This window comes from Castor canadensis, chromosome 1 (genome assembly GCF_047511655.1).
Source record: "Castor canadensis chromosome 1, mCasCan1.hap1v2, whole genome shotgun sequence".
NCBI classification, from domain to species: Eukaryota; Metazoa; Chordata; class Mammalia; order Rodentia; family Castoridae; genus Castor; species Castor canadensis.
In genome coordinates, this window is record NC_133386.1 from 37804568 (window position 1) to 37823890 (window position 19323).

The window sequence follows — 19323 nt, forward strand, 5'->3', positions numbered from 1 at the left end:
GTCAAAGCATGGCACAGAGTAAGTGCAAGTGCTATTACTACTACTAATACAGCCAACATAAGTCAATAGCAAATTCCAGAAATGCAACAGTGACACAGTAGTAATATGATGGAGGAAGAAGGATCATGAGTTTGAGGCCAGCAAAGGAAAAATTAGCAAGACCATATCTCAAAAAAACAAAATAAAACAAAAGGACTGGGAGCATAGCTCAAGTAGTGGAGGCTCTGGGATTCCACGTGTGAGGCTCTGGATTTAATTCCCAGTATTACAAAAAAAAAAAAAAAAAAGAGCCTCCTTATTTCATACTAAATAAAAGAAATGAAAATTTGATTCTTAGCAGGTGAATTAATAGTTTACCTAAGAACTAACATTATCATAAAATATCAAAAATTCATAAAATCATAAAATTGTTCAGCAAAGTAGCCAGCTAGAATAGTCTTTTATATCTGTTAGAGAAATGTAGTTGGGAAAGTCCCAGGCATAGTGGTATTCAACAATAAAATATCTGGGAATAAATATAACAAGATAACTGTGAGATATCTTTAATGAAAATGAAAAGTCTTTACTAAAGGGAGAGGCATACAATGCTCCCATATGGGAAGTCTTGCTTTGATAAATATTCCATTTTCTCTTCAAATTAATATTTAAATTAAATGCTATTTAAATTTTTTAAAAACCCCAAAAAATGCTTTGGAGAAGGAACACTAGACAAATTTATAACCAGGTTTATCTAAAATAAATACATAAGACTACTCAAAATTCTGTTTAAGACAGAAATGATAAGAACACTCCAATATATAAAGCTGTATCAATTAAAACATTACAGCAACATAACTAAAAGATGGAAATTAATGTAAAATAAAAGTACCATTATAAACCAGTGAGAAAAGTCTAGCTTTCCCCACAAATATCATACAACTTCATGTTAGTGGGAAACACAAATACAAACAGAAATGAGAATCCAAGTTTCCCCCTTAACCATCATGTAAATTTGGTACTGGACTCCCAAAAAGTTACTCTGGTTTAGACAATACAATTCAGGAAAAGCAATCTATAATGAGAGAAACAAGGGCTTAAGGAACCTTAAGAAATATCATTCAATAAGGTTAGATGAACAGTGGCTAAGATTTGGAGAAAAATTTAGATCGCTCTCAAGTCCAAGGAGATGGATCCAAGCTTTAGTAATGAAGCCAGGTGCAGTGGCATGAACCTGTAGCTCCAACTACTCAGGAGGCTGAGGCAAGACAATCAATTCAGTTCAGGAGTTTGGGGCCAACCTACGCAACTCAGTGAGATTGTCTCTTTCATAGGAAAAAAAAAGGTTTAATAAAATCTAAAGTCATAAATGTCTTTGAAGAAAATATAGGACTTATAGTCACTTAAAGAAACAGATATTCTTGGGATGTACATGTCTCAAATTATTAGCCTGACTATAAAAAGCACAATTAAAATGTTTAATGCTGTTATTTAGTATCTTAAGAGTCATTTCTGGAAAACCTAAATCATGGACGTCCCAATTAAAAAAGAAAAGAAAAAAAAGCACGTCAAAGAAGAATGAACTCTGTATTCTTCCCTCTGATGTGCATGGAGATACCATGCAGTACACGTTACTTCTCTTCCATTGGTCATGTCACAAGCAATATTTTACCATTATTAGTTAATAACACTTTATATTATTTAATAGTAATAATATTTAACTAAAATGAGTCATACTGAGCTAAAATATAGAATGCAAATGCCTCAAGGGCAGGGAAGTTGTCTGTCTTATAGTAGAGTACCTTAGCAAAACCTAGTGGCCCATTCACGGAGCATGTCCTCCTATGCTTGTGGCAAGAATGACCTAATCCAAATGACTGTCAACTAATTCTGTGAGTAAATGAGGATACAGGTGATTTTATTTGTTTCTTCAGCATTTGACTTGCATTAGTCATAAAACCAGTGGGGCTTCTGAATGCAACTACACAGATGACTGGATCTGGTAGTAATCCCAAAAGTAGAAGGAAGAGCAGTTAATTCCCTTAAGTAGTTAAGTTTCAAACTATCATCATTCAAATCACAGTTCAAGGGAAAAAGGAAGCTCCATTTATACGTACTTTTTTTTCCTTTTATAGTAAGAAACAATAATGTTTTAGGAGAAGACACTAAGATTTTATTTAACATTTGCCACAGTTTCCTTCCAAAGTTGATTCTGGGGAAAGGGAATAATGTCTGAGGCTTCACTCAGGCTTTGGTGCCAAAGAGCACTGAGCAAAAATCCCTGCTCCATGTGGACCAGGGATTTAGGAATTCCTTAGCTTCTTAGTTTTTGGATTTGTAAAACAGGTTCCCTACCTCCTATAGTAGGTCATGGTGAGTCATAAATTAAATAATGAAATAAGGCAGCTAGCCCAGGGACATTCATCCAAAAGAGGTTCCTTCTTTTCCTCATGCCTGATGGTGCTTCTCTTCCCCTTCCTATTCTCTTTCCTATCTTCCAGAAGCTCTTTTCAAAATATCCTACTTCTCATTATAAATAGATAAAAGACTTGACAATTTAAGCTTTAGAAGAAAATATGGTAAATACAAAAAGCCAATTTCACATAAACCAAAATTAGATAAAGTCACTGTCTTAGTCCATTTGTGCTGATATATATATATAATACACACACACACACACACACACACACACACACACACATTCTACACTGGTGGCTCATAAACAACAGGCACTTATTTCCCAGTTCTGGATATTAGGCAGTCTAAGATCAAGGTGCTGGCAAATTTAGTCTGGTAAGAGCTCTCTTGTGGTTCACAAATGGCACATACCCACTGTGTCCACACAGTAGAAGGAGCAATGGAATTTCATTTATAAGGGTATGAATCCCTATCATAAGGGCTCAATCTTCAGGGTCTAATTACCTACCCAAAGGCCTCATCTCCCAACACCGCTTGACCTTGGGGATAAGAATTTCAACATATGAATTGGGAGTGGGAGGCACAAATTTAGATCATAGAAGTCATTAAAAAAAAAGATGAAAATACAAATTATGCATTTTACCACCATGCAGAGAGAACCAATGTTTACATTCTGTTCTTCAGGACTTGATCTTGGGCTTTCCAGCTTCTACAGCCGTAAGAAATTTCTGTTGTTTCTAAGCTACCCTATGGTATTTTGTTACAGTACTCCAAACAGACTAAGAATTAAGGTATTTTTCCCTTGTTTCCTGCCCAGTTCCAGAAGCTAATTTGATTCAGAGTTTAAGTTATCACTGATCATAGGCTGTTGTCTTAACATGTGTGGGCATTTTTCTCTCAGTGAGGTTTTCCAGCAATAGAAATATGTTACACCATGATGCATGAACTAGGAAATGAGGCTTGCATTATGCAGACTACTATGTTATAATGGGACTAATTTCTGAGCTCAAGATCAGAAGCAGAACAAAGTTATTAAAGCATAGCTGTTTGGTTCAGTGACCATACTTTTTGTTTCAACAATGAGAAGAATAGATTATAATGTAATGTGTTAATGGGAGTATGAGACTGACAGAATAGGGAAGTTTACCTTGAACCAGAGCTGGTACAGTCACAGACAGGTCTATTCAGTAGTGTTTGTTTTGAAGTGATTTACTAGACAGTCATACTTCTTAACCACTGAAATTTCTAAGGAAATATAACTCTAGATTCTAGATTCCCTTCTTTCCATTTGGAATAATTTTTCTATAGAACAAGGGTTTACGACATTGTTGATTTTTTGAGATTTTTAAGTACTGGGAGAGTTTTTGCAAACAGGGTAGATGGAAACATCAATAGCAGAAATGTTGAAAACAGAACACGGAAAGGACTGGCAGAGTGACTCAAGTGGTAGAATGCCTGTGAGGTCCTGAGTTCAAACCCTAATACTGACAACAAAACAAAACAAACAAACAAACAAAAAACCCAGAACATAGGAGAGAAAATAAGCAGTAGTCTACTGAAGCTCAAGAATGACCCCAAAACCTGGCTAAAGACTTGAAAGGCTTCCAAGTCGGGAGAAATAGAAACTTCTCTCTTCTCTTTGGGTCCATCCACTTGGTAACTACCTGGAATGTAGAAATAAGAAGTTGGATTCTTCAGATTATAAAGTATTTATAATTGCTTGTAGCAGGAGAGTATGCAACATGGGAGAATGGACACGAAAATCTGAATTCTTCCTAGTCGTGATTCTCACTCCTCTTGTTCTCTTTCTACTTCTGTATACTTAGTTTATCTGAGAATTGTACACCTAGTTAATTAATTACTACTTAAGTGGGAAGTGTTAGGTCATAGGTTTTAAGAATTGGAATGCATTTTATATTCATGTTTACAACCACATTTTAAAATAGTTATATAGTCTTAATTTTGGGCTTAATTAATTGCAGGGTTCACCAGCAGTTCTTTCATTGCATGACTTCTTTTTTTTTTTTTTTTGGTAATGGGGTTTGAACTCTGGGCCCTGCACTTGCTATTTCACTCTTAAAGCCTACATTTTGGTATGACTCAAATAAGAATATTTCTTCCTCTCAGTAAATTTGTTTCAGGAAATCTATGACAGACAAAAGAGTTTTCAGAGACTTCATATGTCTGAGAGTGTCTTGTGGTCTTCAAGCTTGAAAAACAACTTTCACCTCACAACTGAAGGTTTTAATTGCTCTGTGTTCAATGTGGAGGAGCTCTGTGCCTAACTTCTGTTGCTCTTTTGTACGTAGGAATATTAAAAGATCTTTTTTCTTCTTACTGTTTATCCATGACCTATAAATATTTGCTACAGTTGCCTAAGTGCTGAGTTTTCCCCTTAATTCTTTCCTAAATATGGTGAGCTCTTTAGATATTTACACTCAGGTATGAGTTTTGGCACTTTGCATGCATTCTTCCTGTCTTGCACTAGCTTTGATTATTGCTTCTACTTCCATTGTTTTGGGGGGTTTTTTTGGCCAAGAATATGTTTCATTCTCAGACCATTTATGCCTCCCATATCTATCCTATCACTTTCATCCTCAGCCCATTCCTGTGAATGCTGGGGAAATTGTCAGGTTTATTCTGTTTACCACCAGGGTAGTCATGGCAAGATGTCACAAAAATATTAGTCTTTCTTGATGGTTCCAAGAAACACAGGCTTATTTACATCCTAATAATTTCTATTTGTTTTCTGTCCAAACCATTAAGTCCATTCTGCTTGATTAGAAAAATATTAGTTAGGGTTTTTGTTGTTGTTTTGAAGATTGAACACAGGGCTTTCCACATGCCCAAAATGCACTCTACTACTACGTATGCTTCTAGCCCATTACACAGGTTCTTGACATCCTCTTTTCACATGAAAGTCTGTTTTAATACTGCATTCTTTGAGATCTAATGTATAAGAATTATTGTCCTCAAAATGAGGAATACCATTATACGTTTGTGGCTTCACCAATTTGTTTGGGAATGAATTTATCAAAATGACATAACCTTGGCTTTCTTCACTTGCTACGTGAAACAAAAGATGTGAAACTTCACACTCACACGTGTGGTCTAAAAACCCCCAGAAAAAGTAATCTCTGCATGGAAATGTTGAGGTTGTCGTTGTGGGAAATAACTTACTAGTTGGTTACTTTCGTGAAAAACAAAAATCAATAGCAAAGTAAAAATACAGACTTTAATTTTTTTGTTATGTTTCTTTTGAATTTAAGAGGGAATGGTGTGATTTGAAATGATTAAAATGCCAATACAGATTTGGAATTTTTTTGGTGGGTTTTTTGCTTTGTTTTTGCAGTACTAGGGTTTGAGCCCAGGGCCCCACACTTGCTAGGCAGGTGCTCTACCACTTGAGCCAATCCACCAGCCAAGGACAATATAAATTAGTTACTGAAAACCTGAATTTAGCTGGGTGTGGTGGCTCACACCTTAATTCCAGCACTAAGGATGCTAAGTCAGGAAAGTCATAAGTTTGAGGCCAGCAAAGACTACACAGCAAGACCCTGTCAAAAATGGAAAGATGGAAGGAGGAGAGGGAGGGAGGGAGGAAAGGAGGAAGGGAGAAAGGAAGTAAGGAAGAAGGAAGGAAGGAAGGAAGGGAAGAAAGAAGGAAGGAAGGCAGGCATGCAGACTAAATTCATCTTTACACTATTAAGATTCTCTACAACTAATCTTTCATTATACTCTTAATCCTTTGTGTTTGTCATGATGACATCCTGAATACAATTCTCTCAAAATTTTTTTTACTATCCAGGATTCGTGGTATTAACCTCTTATATTAAAACATTACAATTCCTTTTTCGCAGTACTGGAGTTTGAACTCAGGACTCTTGAGCCACTCAAAGAGCACTTTGTACTGATGAGTGTTTTCAAGACAAGGCCTCACAAACTATTTGTCTGGACAGGATGCCATCCTCCTGAGTAGCTAGGATTATAGATGTGAGCCACCAGTGCCCAGCTAAAACATTACATTATTTTAGTAATATATCATAGCCTTATTTATACAATTTTTCCAACCTTACACCTTTGTAACTGTGCTTCAAATGCAGAATTTCCCTGCACTGAAATATTATCCACAGTTGAAAATTACCATCCCTATCTCCATTACCTCCATGTTCTTAGAAGCAAAGATGTACGTTATTTGGGGATTAAGGAAGATTAAGGAATAATGGATTCCTTTAATATAAAAGTACTTTGTGATGTAATTTTTGCCAATTTAATATATTTTGATACTATAGTAGATAAACCATCTTCTGATACATTTAGAAACACTCCAATGTACTGTGTCAAATTTTGAAAAAATATATTAAGACATATTATAACCAAACAATTCCTTTTTTTTTTTTCTTGCAGTACTGAGGCTTGGATTCAGGGCCTACATCTTGAGCCACTCCACTAGACCTTTTTGTGGTGTTTTTTTTTTTTTTTTCGACATAGGGTCTCATGATCTATTTGCCTGGGCTGGCTTTGAACCACAATCTTCCTGATCTCTGCCTCCTAAATAGCTAGGATTATAGGCATGAGAAATTGGTGATGGCTCCACACAATTTCTTTCTTTCTTTTTTTTAATTATTATTTATTCACATGTGTCCAAACAATTTCTTAAAAGTTTACATAAACAGGATAATTGAAAGAGTAGTCCTGTGTATTAACAAATACAAATGCAAGTAAGGAAGGATTGAATTCACTTGTTCTAGGAGCTTTGTTTGATCTTTACTGTGTGCCAGGTGCTATACTAGGTGGTACATCTAGATTTATCTGATGCCATCACCTCAAAGTAAATTACCCCACTTCCTTTTTCCTATTCCTCTCTCAAAACAAAATATTTATAGAATCAGCACCACATTGTTACAATGTGACAAGTCTAGTGACTCAACCTTTTCATAATATTCTTTATCAGCATCTTAACTTCTGTGTTCTTCTAAGTGTCAAAAGATAATGAATTACTGCCATGGTTTAAGTAAGAAAAAAATAAATTCATTTCAGCAAGTAAAAACAGTATTTTGTCAAAACATGCTTCTTCGGTTTAGGAAGGTAATGTTACAGATGTATAATGGATACTTATAGAAGATAATTTTATATGCACTGTTGATAGAAATACATATATATATATATATATATATATATATTTTTTTTTTTTTTTTGGTAGTACCAGGGTTTGAACTGAGGGTCTCAAGCTTGCCAGACAGTCACTCTACCACTTGTACCACTCTACCAGCCCTTTTTAGTGTCATTTTCAAGATAGGGTCTTGTGAACTACTTGCCTGGGCTGGCTTTGAACCTCTATCCTCCTGATCTCTGCCTCCTGAGTATCTACGATTCCAAGTATGAGTGACCAGCACCCAGCTGGAATATGAGTGACCAGCACCCAGCTGGAACTTTATATTTGTCTAATGTTCTTTTTGCAAAACTCTTGATTTTACTCTATCATGTTATTTAGTTCTCTGTATTTTCTAATTATTAATATTTAAAATAACTGTATAATAATATAATATGTAAATAAATGAAGAAAACAAACTCCCTGGCAATTTTTGTGCCCAGAGAAAAAAACTATACAGTTATATACTCCTCTTATTTGTATTCTTACACACACCTTTATTATTTTTCTTTTGTCTGGTAACTTTTTGTTTTGACTTTGTATTGCCTGGATCACTTCTTTTAGGTAAATTCACCTCACACTTGTAAGTAGCAATTCAGAGACCTTTCCTCTGAAATGAAGGTCCCACTAGATCCACTTGGCCCCTCAAAACCACCTACAAATAGAAATTCCTTTGACTTCCTTCCTCCTTGAGTTTCCTAATTTGTTGGTTCTTTACTGTTCTTTTTCTCCCTCACACACTACACTGATCAGCACATACTGCTATTTCTGTGAACCAAAATCTCTCCTCAGCACACGTGCTCTCAGCCCCAGTCTCAGACCAGCACAGCCTACCTTTATCATCTCAGATAATGGAGATCTCCCCAGATTCCCCAATGATTAGAGTCTAAAGTCTAAATCCTTACCAGAAAACAAGACTCTCCCATTTTCATGCCTCCCCAACACACACTAGAGTCACTGAAAGACGCAGTGAATTGGATCTGGAATTTTCTGATGCTCCACCTAGTGTACAGACTCACACCTGGAATGGGAATCTAGAGAAGATTACCATTAGACCCTGTGAGGTCAAGCAAACCTGCTAAGATGGGAGTTGGTTAGCTACAGCCAGATCTGGAAAGGGCCAAGGAGCCCTGAAATTCAGTGGTCCACCCAGACACTTAGTCCTAGCATTGGATTTTACTGAGGAAATGTCCCAAATCTCCAAACCAGTGGTTATCATTATCATTTTTGAGAAAAGATGACAAGCTATAATGGTATCTCTTTACTTATTGCTACTAAAAAAAATTACATGACAATTTTTACCCAGTAACTATGCTGTTACTTACATCCTTCCAGAATTGACATAAAATACAAACAAAAAAAAAAGTGTTCATTAATCTATGCATTAATTCTTCCATTCAATGCACATTTAAAAATCACCTGTCTTACTGCAGATGCTACAGAGTCTATGTTGCCCCAGCCTGTAAACAGGGAATCAGATAAATACATGAAAACTATACAGATAGAAATCTAACCTGGACAGGGCAGGCTTTCTTAAAGATACGGTGACTGAGCTGATTTTGTGACGTCAGTGAGAGATACTTAGGTAAAGATAAAAGGTATTGTTTCATATTCAACAATACACAGGCAAGAGAATATATACATTAAAAAGTTATTCTAATACAGCAAGAAATCATGTGTAAAACAAGATGTAAAATGCAATGATCCTTTATCCTGTTCTTCTTTTTGGAAATAGGAAATAATACCAATATTTTAAGGTTTAGGAGGAAGTTTATTAATCACACAGAAGTCTCTATTTACTAAGTTGTCAGTTACAGTTTTTGATAACATGCTTGAGATTAAAAGCATCAACTTAGCTATATAATACATTATATAATCATCTTAGTACTGCTACAAACCACATGCTTCCAGCTACAGATTCCTAATCTGTCTCTGTGGTGGTGACGTCAGCAATGGAGCACTTACTGCTATATCAATGACAGGGCACTTTATCTCTGATGAGCTTTGTTAGGTTACATTAAACATGGAAACAAGATATGACTATCTGAAACTTTGACATTAACTGGGCCCACATTTAGGGCCCTCCAGAACAAGTCTCCTCACTGTTCTGCAAAGTCACATTTCGCAGGCTGTATGTATAGCATTTTCTCGGAACCCTGCCTCAATTTTCTCTCTTTGCCAAGCAATCTTGAGCATGTGCGATCTGTATGCCACAGCAAGTTCTAACCCCTGGTGCCCTTTCTTTGCATTTATACTCCAGGAGTGCTTGTAACAGAGCAGCAGGCATGAGATGGGTGATACAAGTAAAGCTAGATATGCCATTGCTGCGAAGGCAGGTTCAGATAGATAACTAGTCTGAGAAACTACCTAACACTAAGCTTTCTGTTAACTAAAATGCCCAAGTACTTGTTTGTTTTTAGGTTGACAGGTGCTAGGCCATCTTTCCTCCATTTCCTATTGTTTAGCTGATGCCAAAGAGTGCAGGTATTTCTATCAGCACTTTTATGGATGAGCCTACATACATTAAAGAAAACAAGTATTTCTTCCACAGGGAGAGTGACCATTCATTAAATAGATGTTTATTATCTTACAATATATGACAGTTCAATGCTAGACACTAAAAATACAGAGTTGAATGGAGCACACTGTGATCCCTTTACACAAGATTTTTTTATACATATATATGTATATAAAATATATACTGTATATATATGTAAATACATATAATAAGAGCAGCTTGGGGCATGAAGTAGTTGCTTAATAAGCTGTTACTAACACTAATATCATGATCACTTATAAATTGTAGTCTTTTAAAATTATTATAGATATTGATTGATTGATTAATAGTCTCACTATGTAGTCCAGGCTGGCCTCAAACTCGCTATCCTCCTCCCTTAGCCTCCCGAGTGCTGGGATTACAGGTATGAACATCCACACCTAGCTTAAAAATTATTAGAGATCTTTTAAATGAGAATACTCCAGTAGTGCAACCAATACTCACCAATACTGTAGTATCTCTTCAGTTCTGTGCGCCTGATTTCCTTTAACTGATTATTTTTTCTCTTTTTTTTCTCATCAGTAATATATTCCTCTTCCACAGTGATATTACACTTGTCTTGTTCTAAAATGTCTGAATGAGAATCTTCTTTCCCAGGATGAGTCCTTGTGGCTACAGCTGAGGCTGTCTCTGCATTTTGTTTAGCTTGTTTTTTCTTTTTCAATCTAAGAATGAGAAAAAAGAAAAAGGAAAAACATTGGCGACATGATTTCCCAGAAGGAATCCTATTAATTTTATGTTGGGCTTTGAAAATGATACAGAAAACACTTCCTTTGCAATATTCCTATTTCCTGGTATTTTTATCTTTTCTAACCACTTAATACTTCTTACATAGAGACATATGGCCTTTCCTCAATTTTATATCCACAGTGTCTCAAAAGAATATTGGAAAATGTTCTATGAATAAGGAAAAATGAGACTCTTCTATTAGCTATGAAATGTTGAATTTTTGTTTTTAAAACAAGATATTCAGTAACCCCACTATAATGTCATGTTTGTTTTTTTCCTTGAAGCACTTGTGGTTTTTAATGGTATTTTTGGTCTGATGAACAAGCAAATGGATAAAAACAAGTCCTTTCTAATTGGCTTACATACTCAGCATCAAGGTTTACCAAGGTGTGTGCTGGCTCAGGTCTGAGCAATTCTTTTCCTTTACAACTATGACAAGAAGCCTAAAGAGCTGCACTTCCTAACACAGGAAATGCCACTGTGACAATATGTCATTATCATTATTATAACTGCTGTCTGATATCTTAGGAAACATTTGGTGATTTCAATTCTTTGCTCCTAAGGCCAATGTGTATGAAATGAAGTTTATCGTAATTCAGTGGCATCCAATAACTCAAAATATTTTCCAGCTGACGCATTAATTTATAATTAATGTGTCATTCTGTACTTATTAGTACTTCTTGACAATGTTTGTTTTACCAGAGTGCAAACTCTTTCAGAACCTCTCATACATATGATGCTCTGCTCAAACGTAAATATTTTTTCATTAATACCCATCTCCCTTTGTGTGGAAAGAAAGCGTCTAGGCGCAATTCACTTTCTCTTACATATTTCTATTGCTTCTTCCTTCTTGAGTATCTGGACAATGTGATGTTGGACAGTGGACAAAGAAATTTGTGGGCAGAAAAATGACATTCCTCTAGGACAAAAAAGAATAAGGTTTGATTCTGTGCTGACAGAATCGATCTGACAGTCAATAAGAGTCTGTTGTTGTGGCTTTGATGTCAGGATAAGGGTCTAACTCCCAGTTTTTTCATATATTAAATTTGACAACTGTACTTCTCTAACTATCAGCAGGGTCTTTTATTAAGATTAACTGAGATAATGTGTTAATATATAACATAATAGTAAATTATCCCTCAGTATAATCATATAAATGAGAATTAAGCATGATAAGCTATATTGCACATTGCACTCTGGGGATAAAGATACTATATTCCAACCAGATAGTTCAAGTAGGCTGTAACAGTCCCTGAGAAGCCAGGTTCTCACACCTTCATTGGCTACTGAATGAAAACATGGCTAAGAGAAGCTGGAAAAAAGTCATAGATGAGTATACTTATCTCTTAGTTTAATTCTCTTATGTTTGCTTATTTAAAAGAAAAAAACCCCACAAAATTATAAACCACAGTAGGGACTCATTATAAAAAGAAATTCTTACTATCCCTAGATGTTTTTAACTGTTTTTCTGGTAAAAGAGTAGGTGGTTCTTTGCAAAGCTGGATCTGATAATAAGTGTCTTTGAAGTATAATAATTTTTCTTCCAGTCAAATTACTGTATGAAGCTTAAATTAATGTGCATAAACCTAGCCACTACACAGAAATCATAGAGGTTTATCTCTACAGAGAACTCATCATTTTTCTTTCTTTCTTTTTCTTTTTTTGTGGTACTGGCCTTTGAACTCAGAGCCTCACACTTGATAGGCAGATGCTCTACTCCTTATGCTACGGCCCCAAACCTTTTTGCTTTAGGTATTTTTGAGATAAGGTGTCTGCTTTATGCTGAGGTCTGCCTGGACTGAGATCCTATTATTTATGCTTCCCATTTGGCTGGGAGGACTGGTTAAGATAGGGTCTCAGGAACTTTTCCCTGGGCTACCCTTGCTACCATGATCCTCTAGGAGCTCTACCCCCAAAGTAGCTAGGATTATAGGCTTAAGCCACTGCTCCTGGCCAAAAGACTGATCTCTTTGTCCAAAATGCTGGCTATAGATGGGTTGATTCTGTTGTTCTAATGTATTGGCTGAGCAAAAACATGCTTGAAAAAAACCCTTTTTGCACCATTCAATAGGAGAAAAAACAGATGTGAAAAATTAGTTTTATATTTAGCAGCCTAAAATATGCTGCTTCTCAATCTCAATTTTCCCACTTGAAGTTCATTTAAATGTCCTCATTTCACTGCCCTCAGGATAATTAAACTCAATCATACTTAAGGCCCCTGGTTTGATGAACAGCAGCACTATTTGGGGACTTCTCATTAGAGAATGAGATTCACACATGGAAATAACAAAACAGGATACATTGGTTTTTTTTACTGGTTTTCTCCCTTTTCCACACAGAACATTATTGTGAACACATCCAGCCACAGTAGTTACTTAAAAAAAAAAAAAAATAGAAAATAGCAGTACTAAAGTTAACATACGACAGAACAATGTAATTCTTTAGAAATTCTATAATCAGCTGCATCTTTCCTTTTGACTATTGTACTCCTGAGACTTTGTATCTCTGGAGATTATCAATGGAACTGGAACATTTTGATCTTGCAACTAAGCCTTCTATAAAACTCTTCCTTCCAAGTACGGAAAACTTTCATAACACCTTTTCCAACAGTGAAAAACTGCCAGCCTGGAGGATGTGACAGTTAATGATCTTCTTTTAAGCTCTTTTGTCTTTCAGGCCTTCTCTTTTGTTTTTCAAGTCAATATGGTAATTCATTTCCACAATATGGATTTGTTATGGCTAAATTTAGGTAAACAAACAAACAAAAGGTCTTGGATGAAAGAACACCACTTTTTTTAAATGATCCAACATAGTTATTTATATCACGTACTAAGAAAAAATAAACTTGGTGAATCATGTTAAACAGAGCTGAAAAATAATAAAATATATTTAACATTGATTGCTGTGAGTATAAGTTAAAAAAAACTATTTATTTCTTTTAAAATTAACCATTCCCACCATTGTAGGCAAGCCCTGATAATTCTAGCTCCTAAATCTCCCCTTCAAATTCACCTTTTTTTTGGGGGGGGTGTACTGGAGTTTGAACTCAGGGCCCCAGGTTTCCTAGGTGGGTGCTCTACACCTGAGCCATTCTGCCAGCCCCCATATCAGAATTTTATCAATTCTCTGTCCCTGTCCTGGTTGCTTTTTACATTATTTATTACTGTTTGTTTTATTATGAAAATGATACATGTTTATACTAGAACATTTTCAAACTGAACAAGAGTCAAAAGAGTAAGATTTAAGTGCAATAATCGTTTAAGGGAGGAGCAATAAAAGCCTGAAGGGAAATTATACCAGTTAGACCTTCCTCAAGGACAAAAGAATGAGGCTACGATTCTGAACTTCTTATTCCTATCTCCCCATAATAGATATCAAAATGCTTTTTTTTCCCTCTCTACTAGTTACCTGGCACACAGTTAGCAGACTGAAGAGAAATAAGTAAGGTGATACTGCTAAAAACATAATTTTTATGATAGAATGAAAACTGGTTTTCTCTCAAGCTTTTTCCTTTACCAAAGGAAATGACTTTGGGACACTGGCATTAGTCAGAGGCAAAGCCCTGAGCAAGTCCCTTTCTGAGTCTCTGCAGAGTCCCCTTCCACACTAACCTCAAGGGCAAAGCAGCACAAAAAGCACCAGGGCCTGAGGCTTTTATTAGCACTTACAGTGAAAGCTGCATGAGGGCAGGGATTAGTTTAGGTAAGTACTGTGTTCCCACAGCCTAAACAAGGCACCCATTCGCAGAAATTAACATGCCCTTCACAGTGTTCTCTATAGCACTACATTCTCAAAAATGAACTCATCTAATACAGGGACTTCATTTGAAAAGAAAGTTTACTGCCTACATGAAATTAAAAATGCATTAAAATAGCTAGGTTCGGGATATAGCTCACTGTCACAGCACTTGCCTAGCTTGTACAAGGCCCTGGATTGATCCTCAGCACCACAAAGAAAAAGAGCAAGAGAGAGAGAATATATTAAGCTAAAGACCTCTTTTTTTTTTCTTTTTTCTTTTATTATTCATATGTGCATACAAGGCTTGGTTCATTTCTCCCCCCTGCCCCCACCCACACCCTTACCACCCACTCCACCCTCTCCCTCTCCCCCACCCCAATACCCAGCAGAAACTATTTTGCCCTTATTTCTAATTTTGTTGTAGAGAGAGTATAAGCAATAATAGGAAGGAAGAAGGGGTTTTGCTGGTTGAGATAAGGATAGCTATACAGGGCATTGACTCACATTGATTTCCTGTGCGTGGGTGTTACCTTCTAGGTTAATTCTTTTTGATCTAACCTTTTCTCTAGTACCTGTTCCCCTTTTCCTATTGGCCTCAGTTGCTTTAAGGTATCTGCTTTAGTTTCTCTGCGTTAACGGCAACAAATGCTAGCTAATTTTTTAGGTGTCTTACCTATCCTCACCCCTTCCTTGTGTGCTCTCGCTTATATCATGTGCTCATAGTCCAATCCCATTGTTGTGTTTGCCCTTGATCTAATGTCCACATATGAGGGAGAACATACGATTTTTGGTCTTTTGGGCCAGGCTAACCTCACTCAGAATGATGTTCTCCAATTCCATCCATTTACCAGCGAATGATAACATTTCGTTCTTCTTCATGGCTGCATAAAATTCCATTGTGTATAGATACCACATTTTCTTAATCCATTCATCAGTGGTGGGGCATCTTGGCTGTTTCCATAACTTGGCTATTGTGAACAGTGCCACAATAAACATGGATGTGCAGGTGCCTCTGGAGTAACAGTCTTTTGGGTATATCCCCAAGAGTGGTATTGCTGGATCAAATGGTAGATCGATGTCCAGCTTTTTAAGTAGCCTCCAAATTTTTTTCCAGAGTGGTTGTACTAGTTTACATTCCCACCAACAGTGTAAGAGGGTTCCTTTTTCCCCGCATCCTCGCCAACACCTGTTGTTGGTGGTGTTGCTGATGATGGCTATTCTAACAGGGGTGAGGTGGAATCTTAGCATGGTTTTAATTTGCATTTCCTTTATTGCTAGAGATGGTGAGCATTTTTTCATGTGTTTTCTGGCCATTTGAATTTCTTCTTTTGAGAAAGTTCTGTTTAGTTCACGTGCCCATTTCTTTATTGGTTCATTAGTTTTGGGAGAATTTAGTTTTTTAAGTTCCCTGTATATTCTGGTTATCAGTCCTTTGTCTGATGTATAGTTGGCAAATATTTTCTCCCACTCTGTGGGTGTTCTCTTCAGTTTAGAGACCATTTCTTTTGATGAACAGAAGCTTTTTAGTTTTATGAGGTCCCATTTATCTATGCTATCTCTTAGTTGCTGTGCTGCTGGGGTTTCATTGAGAAAGTTCTTACCTATACCTACTAACTCCAGAGTATTTCCTACTCTTTCTTGTATCAACTTAAGAGTTTGGGGTCTGATATTAAGATCCTTGATCCATTTTGAGTTAATCTTGGTATAGGGTGATATACATGGATCTAGTTTCAGTTTTTTGCAGACTGCTAACCAGTTTTCCCAGCAGTTTTTGTTGAAGAGGCTGCTATTTCTCCATCGTATATTTTTAGCTCCTTTGTCAAAGATAAGTTGCTTATAGTTGTGTGGCTTCATTCTGGGTCCTCTATTCTGTTCCACTGGTCTTCACGTCTGTTTTTGTGCCAGTACCATGCTGTTTTTATTGTTATTGCTTTGTAATATAGTTTGAAGTCAGGTATTGTGATACCTCCTGCATTGTTCTTTTGACTGAGTATTGCCTTGGCTATTCATGGCCTCTTGTGTTTCCATATAAATTTCACAGTAGATTTTTCAATCTCTTTAATGAATGTCATTGGAATTTTGATGGGAATTGCATTAAACATGTAGATTACTTTGGGGAGTATCGACATTTTTACTATGTTGATTCTACCAATCCATGAGCATGGGAGATCTCTCCACTTTCTATAGTCTTCCTCAATCTCTTTCTTCAGAAGTGTATAGTTTTCCTTGTAGAGGTCTTTCACATCTTTTGTTAGGTTTACACCTAGGTATTTGATTTTTTTTGAGGCTATTGTAAATGGAATTGTTTTCATACATTCTTTTTCAGTTTGCTCATTGTTAGTGTATAGAAATGCTAATGATTTTTCTATGTTGATTTTATATCCTGCTACCTTGCTATAGTTATTGATGATGTCTAGAAGCTTCTGAGTAGAGTTTTTTGGGTCTTTAAGGTATAGGATCATGTCGTCTGCAAATAGGGATATTCTGACAGTTTCAGCTAAAGACCTCTTTAAATTAGTGGCTTGACATGATTCTTTGCTTAATTTTACAACTTGGAGTCCATGTGTTTCTGAAAAAAATTGTCACAGTCATAAATACCTAGCACTGCACTGTTCAATATGGCAATCACTATCCTGTCACCTGTGGTTATTAAATTTAATTAAAATTAAATAAAAATTTAAAATTCATTGGCAAGGAAAGCATTTCATGAGCTCAATGGACTCATGCTGGCAGGCACCCTATTGGACGACACACATGTAGAGCACGCCTACATCACTGGACAGCACTCGTCACTCGACAGCTGCAGCAGCCCTGCTAGCAAGAGCTAGAGGGAAGGGTAAAAAGATGGAAGTAATATTTAAAACCAAATGAGTATATGCATACGATATGCCTACAAGGCTATATAAGAAAATTGGTAAAGTGAATTTCCAGAAAAAGAAAGTTATTAGGGGAAAGAAAATAAGATAATTATTTTTCATTATATGTTCTTCTGTCGTTTTTTAATTTTGTCATTATAGTAGGTATTCAAAAAATTTTAAAGCACTTATAGTTTTGGAAATTCTTCCTTCTAGAACAATAATTTAGCACATAAGTTATGTCCAAAAAAGATCAGTTTTACTTTTTCAAAAAGATTATTATGAAAAGCTTGAAAGTGCTCTCTTCTAATAGTAACTAGGGAGCTGGCTAAGAAAGCAGGCACCATGCTAGTAATACTTTACAAAAAACCAACCTCACAGAAATCCCAGGAGGTAGGCAATTTTATCTCTGCTTTACAGATAAGAAAAGAAAGGCTGAGACAAACTGGGGCCATTTCCCAAGGTCACAGGGCAGAGTTTAGTTATAAAGCAGGAATTGACAACCCAAGCCTAGAACGTCCCAGGACTACCCCTTCTAAAAGAATTTATGGTATATTTGTCTATTTTGACTTTAAAATAAAATCCCCTGAACTTGGAAAATTCTTTGAGCTATTTGGGAGAATATCCTGACAATTAGTGGGCTTCAACAGAGAGTACACTCAGGAGATTTAAGTCCTCATTTGGGCTCTGGCCTTGGCTGTCTCAGTAATCAGTTCTGTGACCTTCTTTGGAAACAAGAGAAACTCCCAGGGGCTTTTAAGTAAACACAAGCAAGAGGTTGAAGTGATTTTGAAGGCCCTGCCTGGCTCTAATAGTTTACACTTGGCTGAGAAGATTAGGAAATGTGCTAAAGTTGTTTTGATATTTAAAAAATTACTTTTTTAAATCCAAATTAAACCTTCCCAAGAGTCTTGTACTTTTGTTTTTCTCTAAGTCTCAAGTCTGATTATATTTTCCTCCCATTGCCCAGCTCCCAGACCTGGAAAGAACAGAGGACGTGATGCAACACCATCAATATAAAAGGCTAACAAAAAAAAAAAAGAAAACAAAAATGAGGCAAACAAATGAAATAAAACCAATCAAACAAAAACACCATTGCTCTCTAATTTGGGGCTAATAGCTCCAGAAAGGAAAGGAGAAAACGTCAAAATTCATCATTCGTGAAGGCAGTAGAGTCCTCTTTAACAGAAAATTTCTCTTTAAAATTGCCTCTGTAGGAAAATAAGAGTACTAACATAAAAGATGTAGATATTATATTATTTCATGACTCCATTTTTGTGGAAATAAACAAACCAAATTACAGCAAAATCACCCCCAAACCTTGTCCAGGAAAATGACTGGTCAACGGGGAAAGGAAAAGAAGTAGTTTTATGCTTATATAATTTACCGTTAAATTTTTCGACACAGCAAACATGTATCATTTTTCTAATTATAAGGCCAATAAACAAATAAATAAATAGCAGCAGCTATGGCAACATTTGCTAAATCTCAGCCAATGGTTTTTCTTTCTTCTAAATCTGGCTATTGCACTGAATTCCTGACCATCCCCACTCACCCCCTCTTTAAAACTCTGAGCAGATCTATTTCCCTCAGGGGACCTTTGGTTCTTGTTCTTGGCTGATCTGCCTCCAACCCTGTCACTGTACTGTTCTGACCTTCAGAGTTTAGGTTGTTTTTTCCTGGTTGTCTAACCCTGACTTTTGCCACCTCCAAACTTAGGGAAATTGTGCTACAATGGAATGAGCTCAGCAGCTGGGCAGAAACACTTGTGTTTGAATACTCTTTTGTTCCTTGGGTGTTCATCTTTGGAAAATTACTAAATCTAAGCCTCAGGTTCCTTATCTTTGAAATAAAAAATAGCCTTGAATGGGTTTTTGTGATGATTAAATGGTACAGAA

At 36.3% G+C, this 19323-nt stretch overlaps 1 protein-coding gene across 2 annotated transcripts in view; it reads right to left on the reverse strand.

Annotated features, from left to right (window-relative positions):
* The window catches only part of Ncoa7 (nuclear receptor coactivator 7), a 153058-nt gene that overhangs the window by 74013 nt on the left and 59722 nt on the right, over window positions 1-19323 (reverse strand). For both annotated transcript variants that reach the window (XM_074075249.1, XM_074075247.1), the window contains exon 3: window positions 10548-10768. In XM_074075249.1, coding sequence (XP_073931350.1) covers window positions 10548-10768 — 221 coding nt within the window. The remainder of the gene's footprint in view (window positions 1-10547; window positions 10769-19323) is intronic.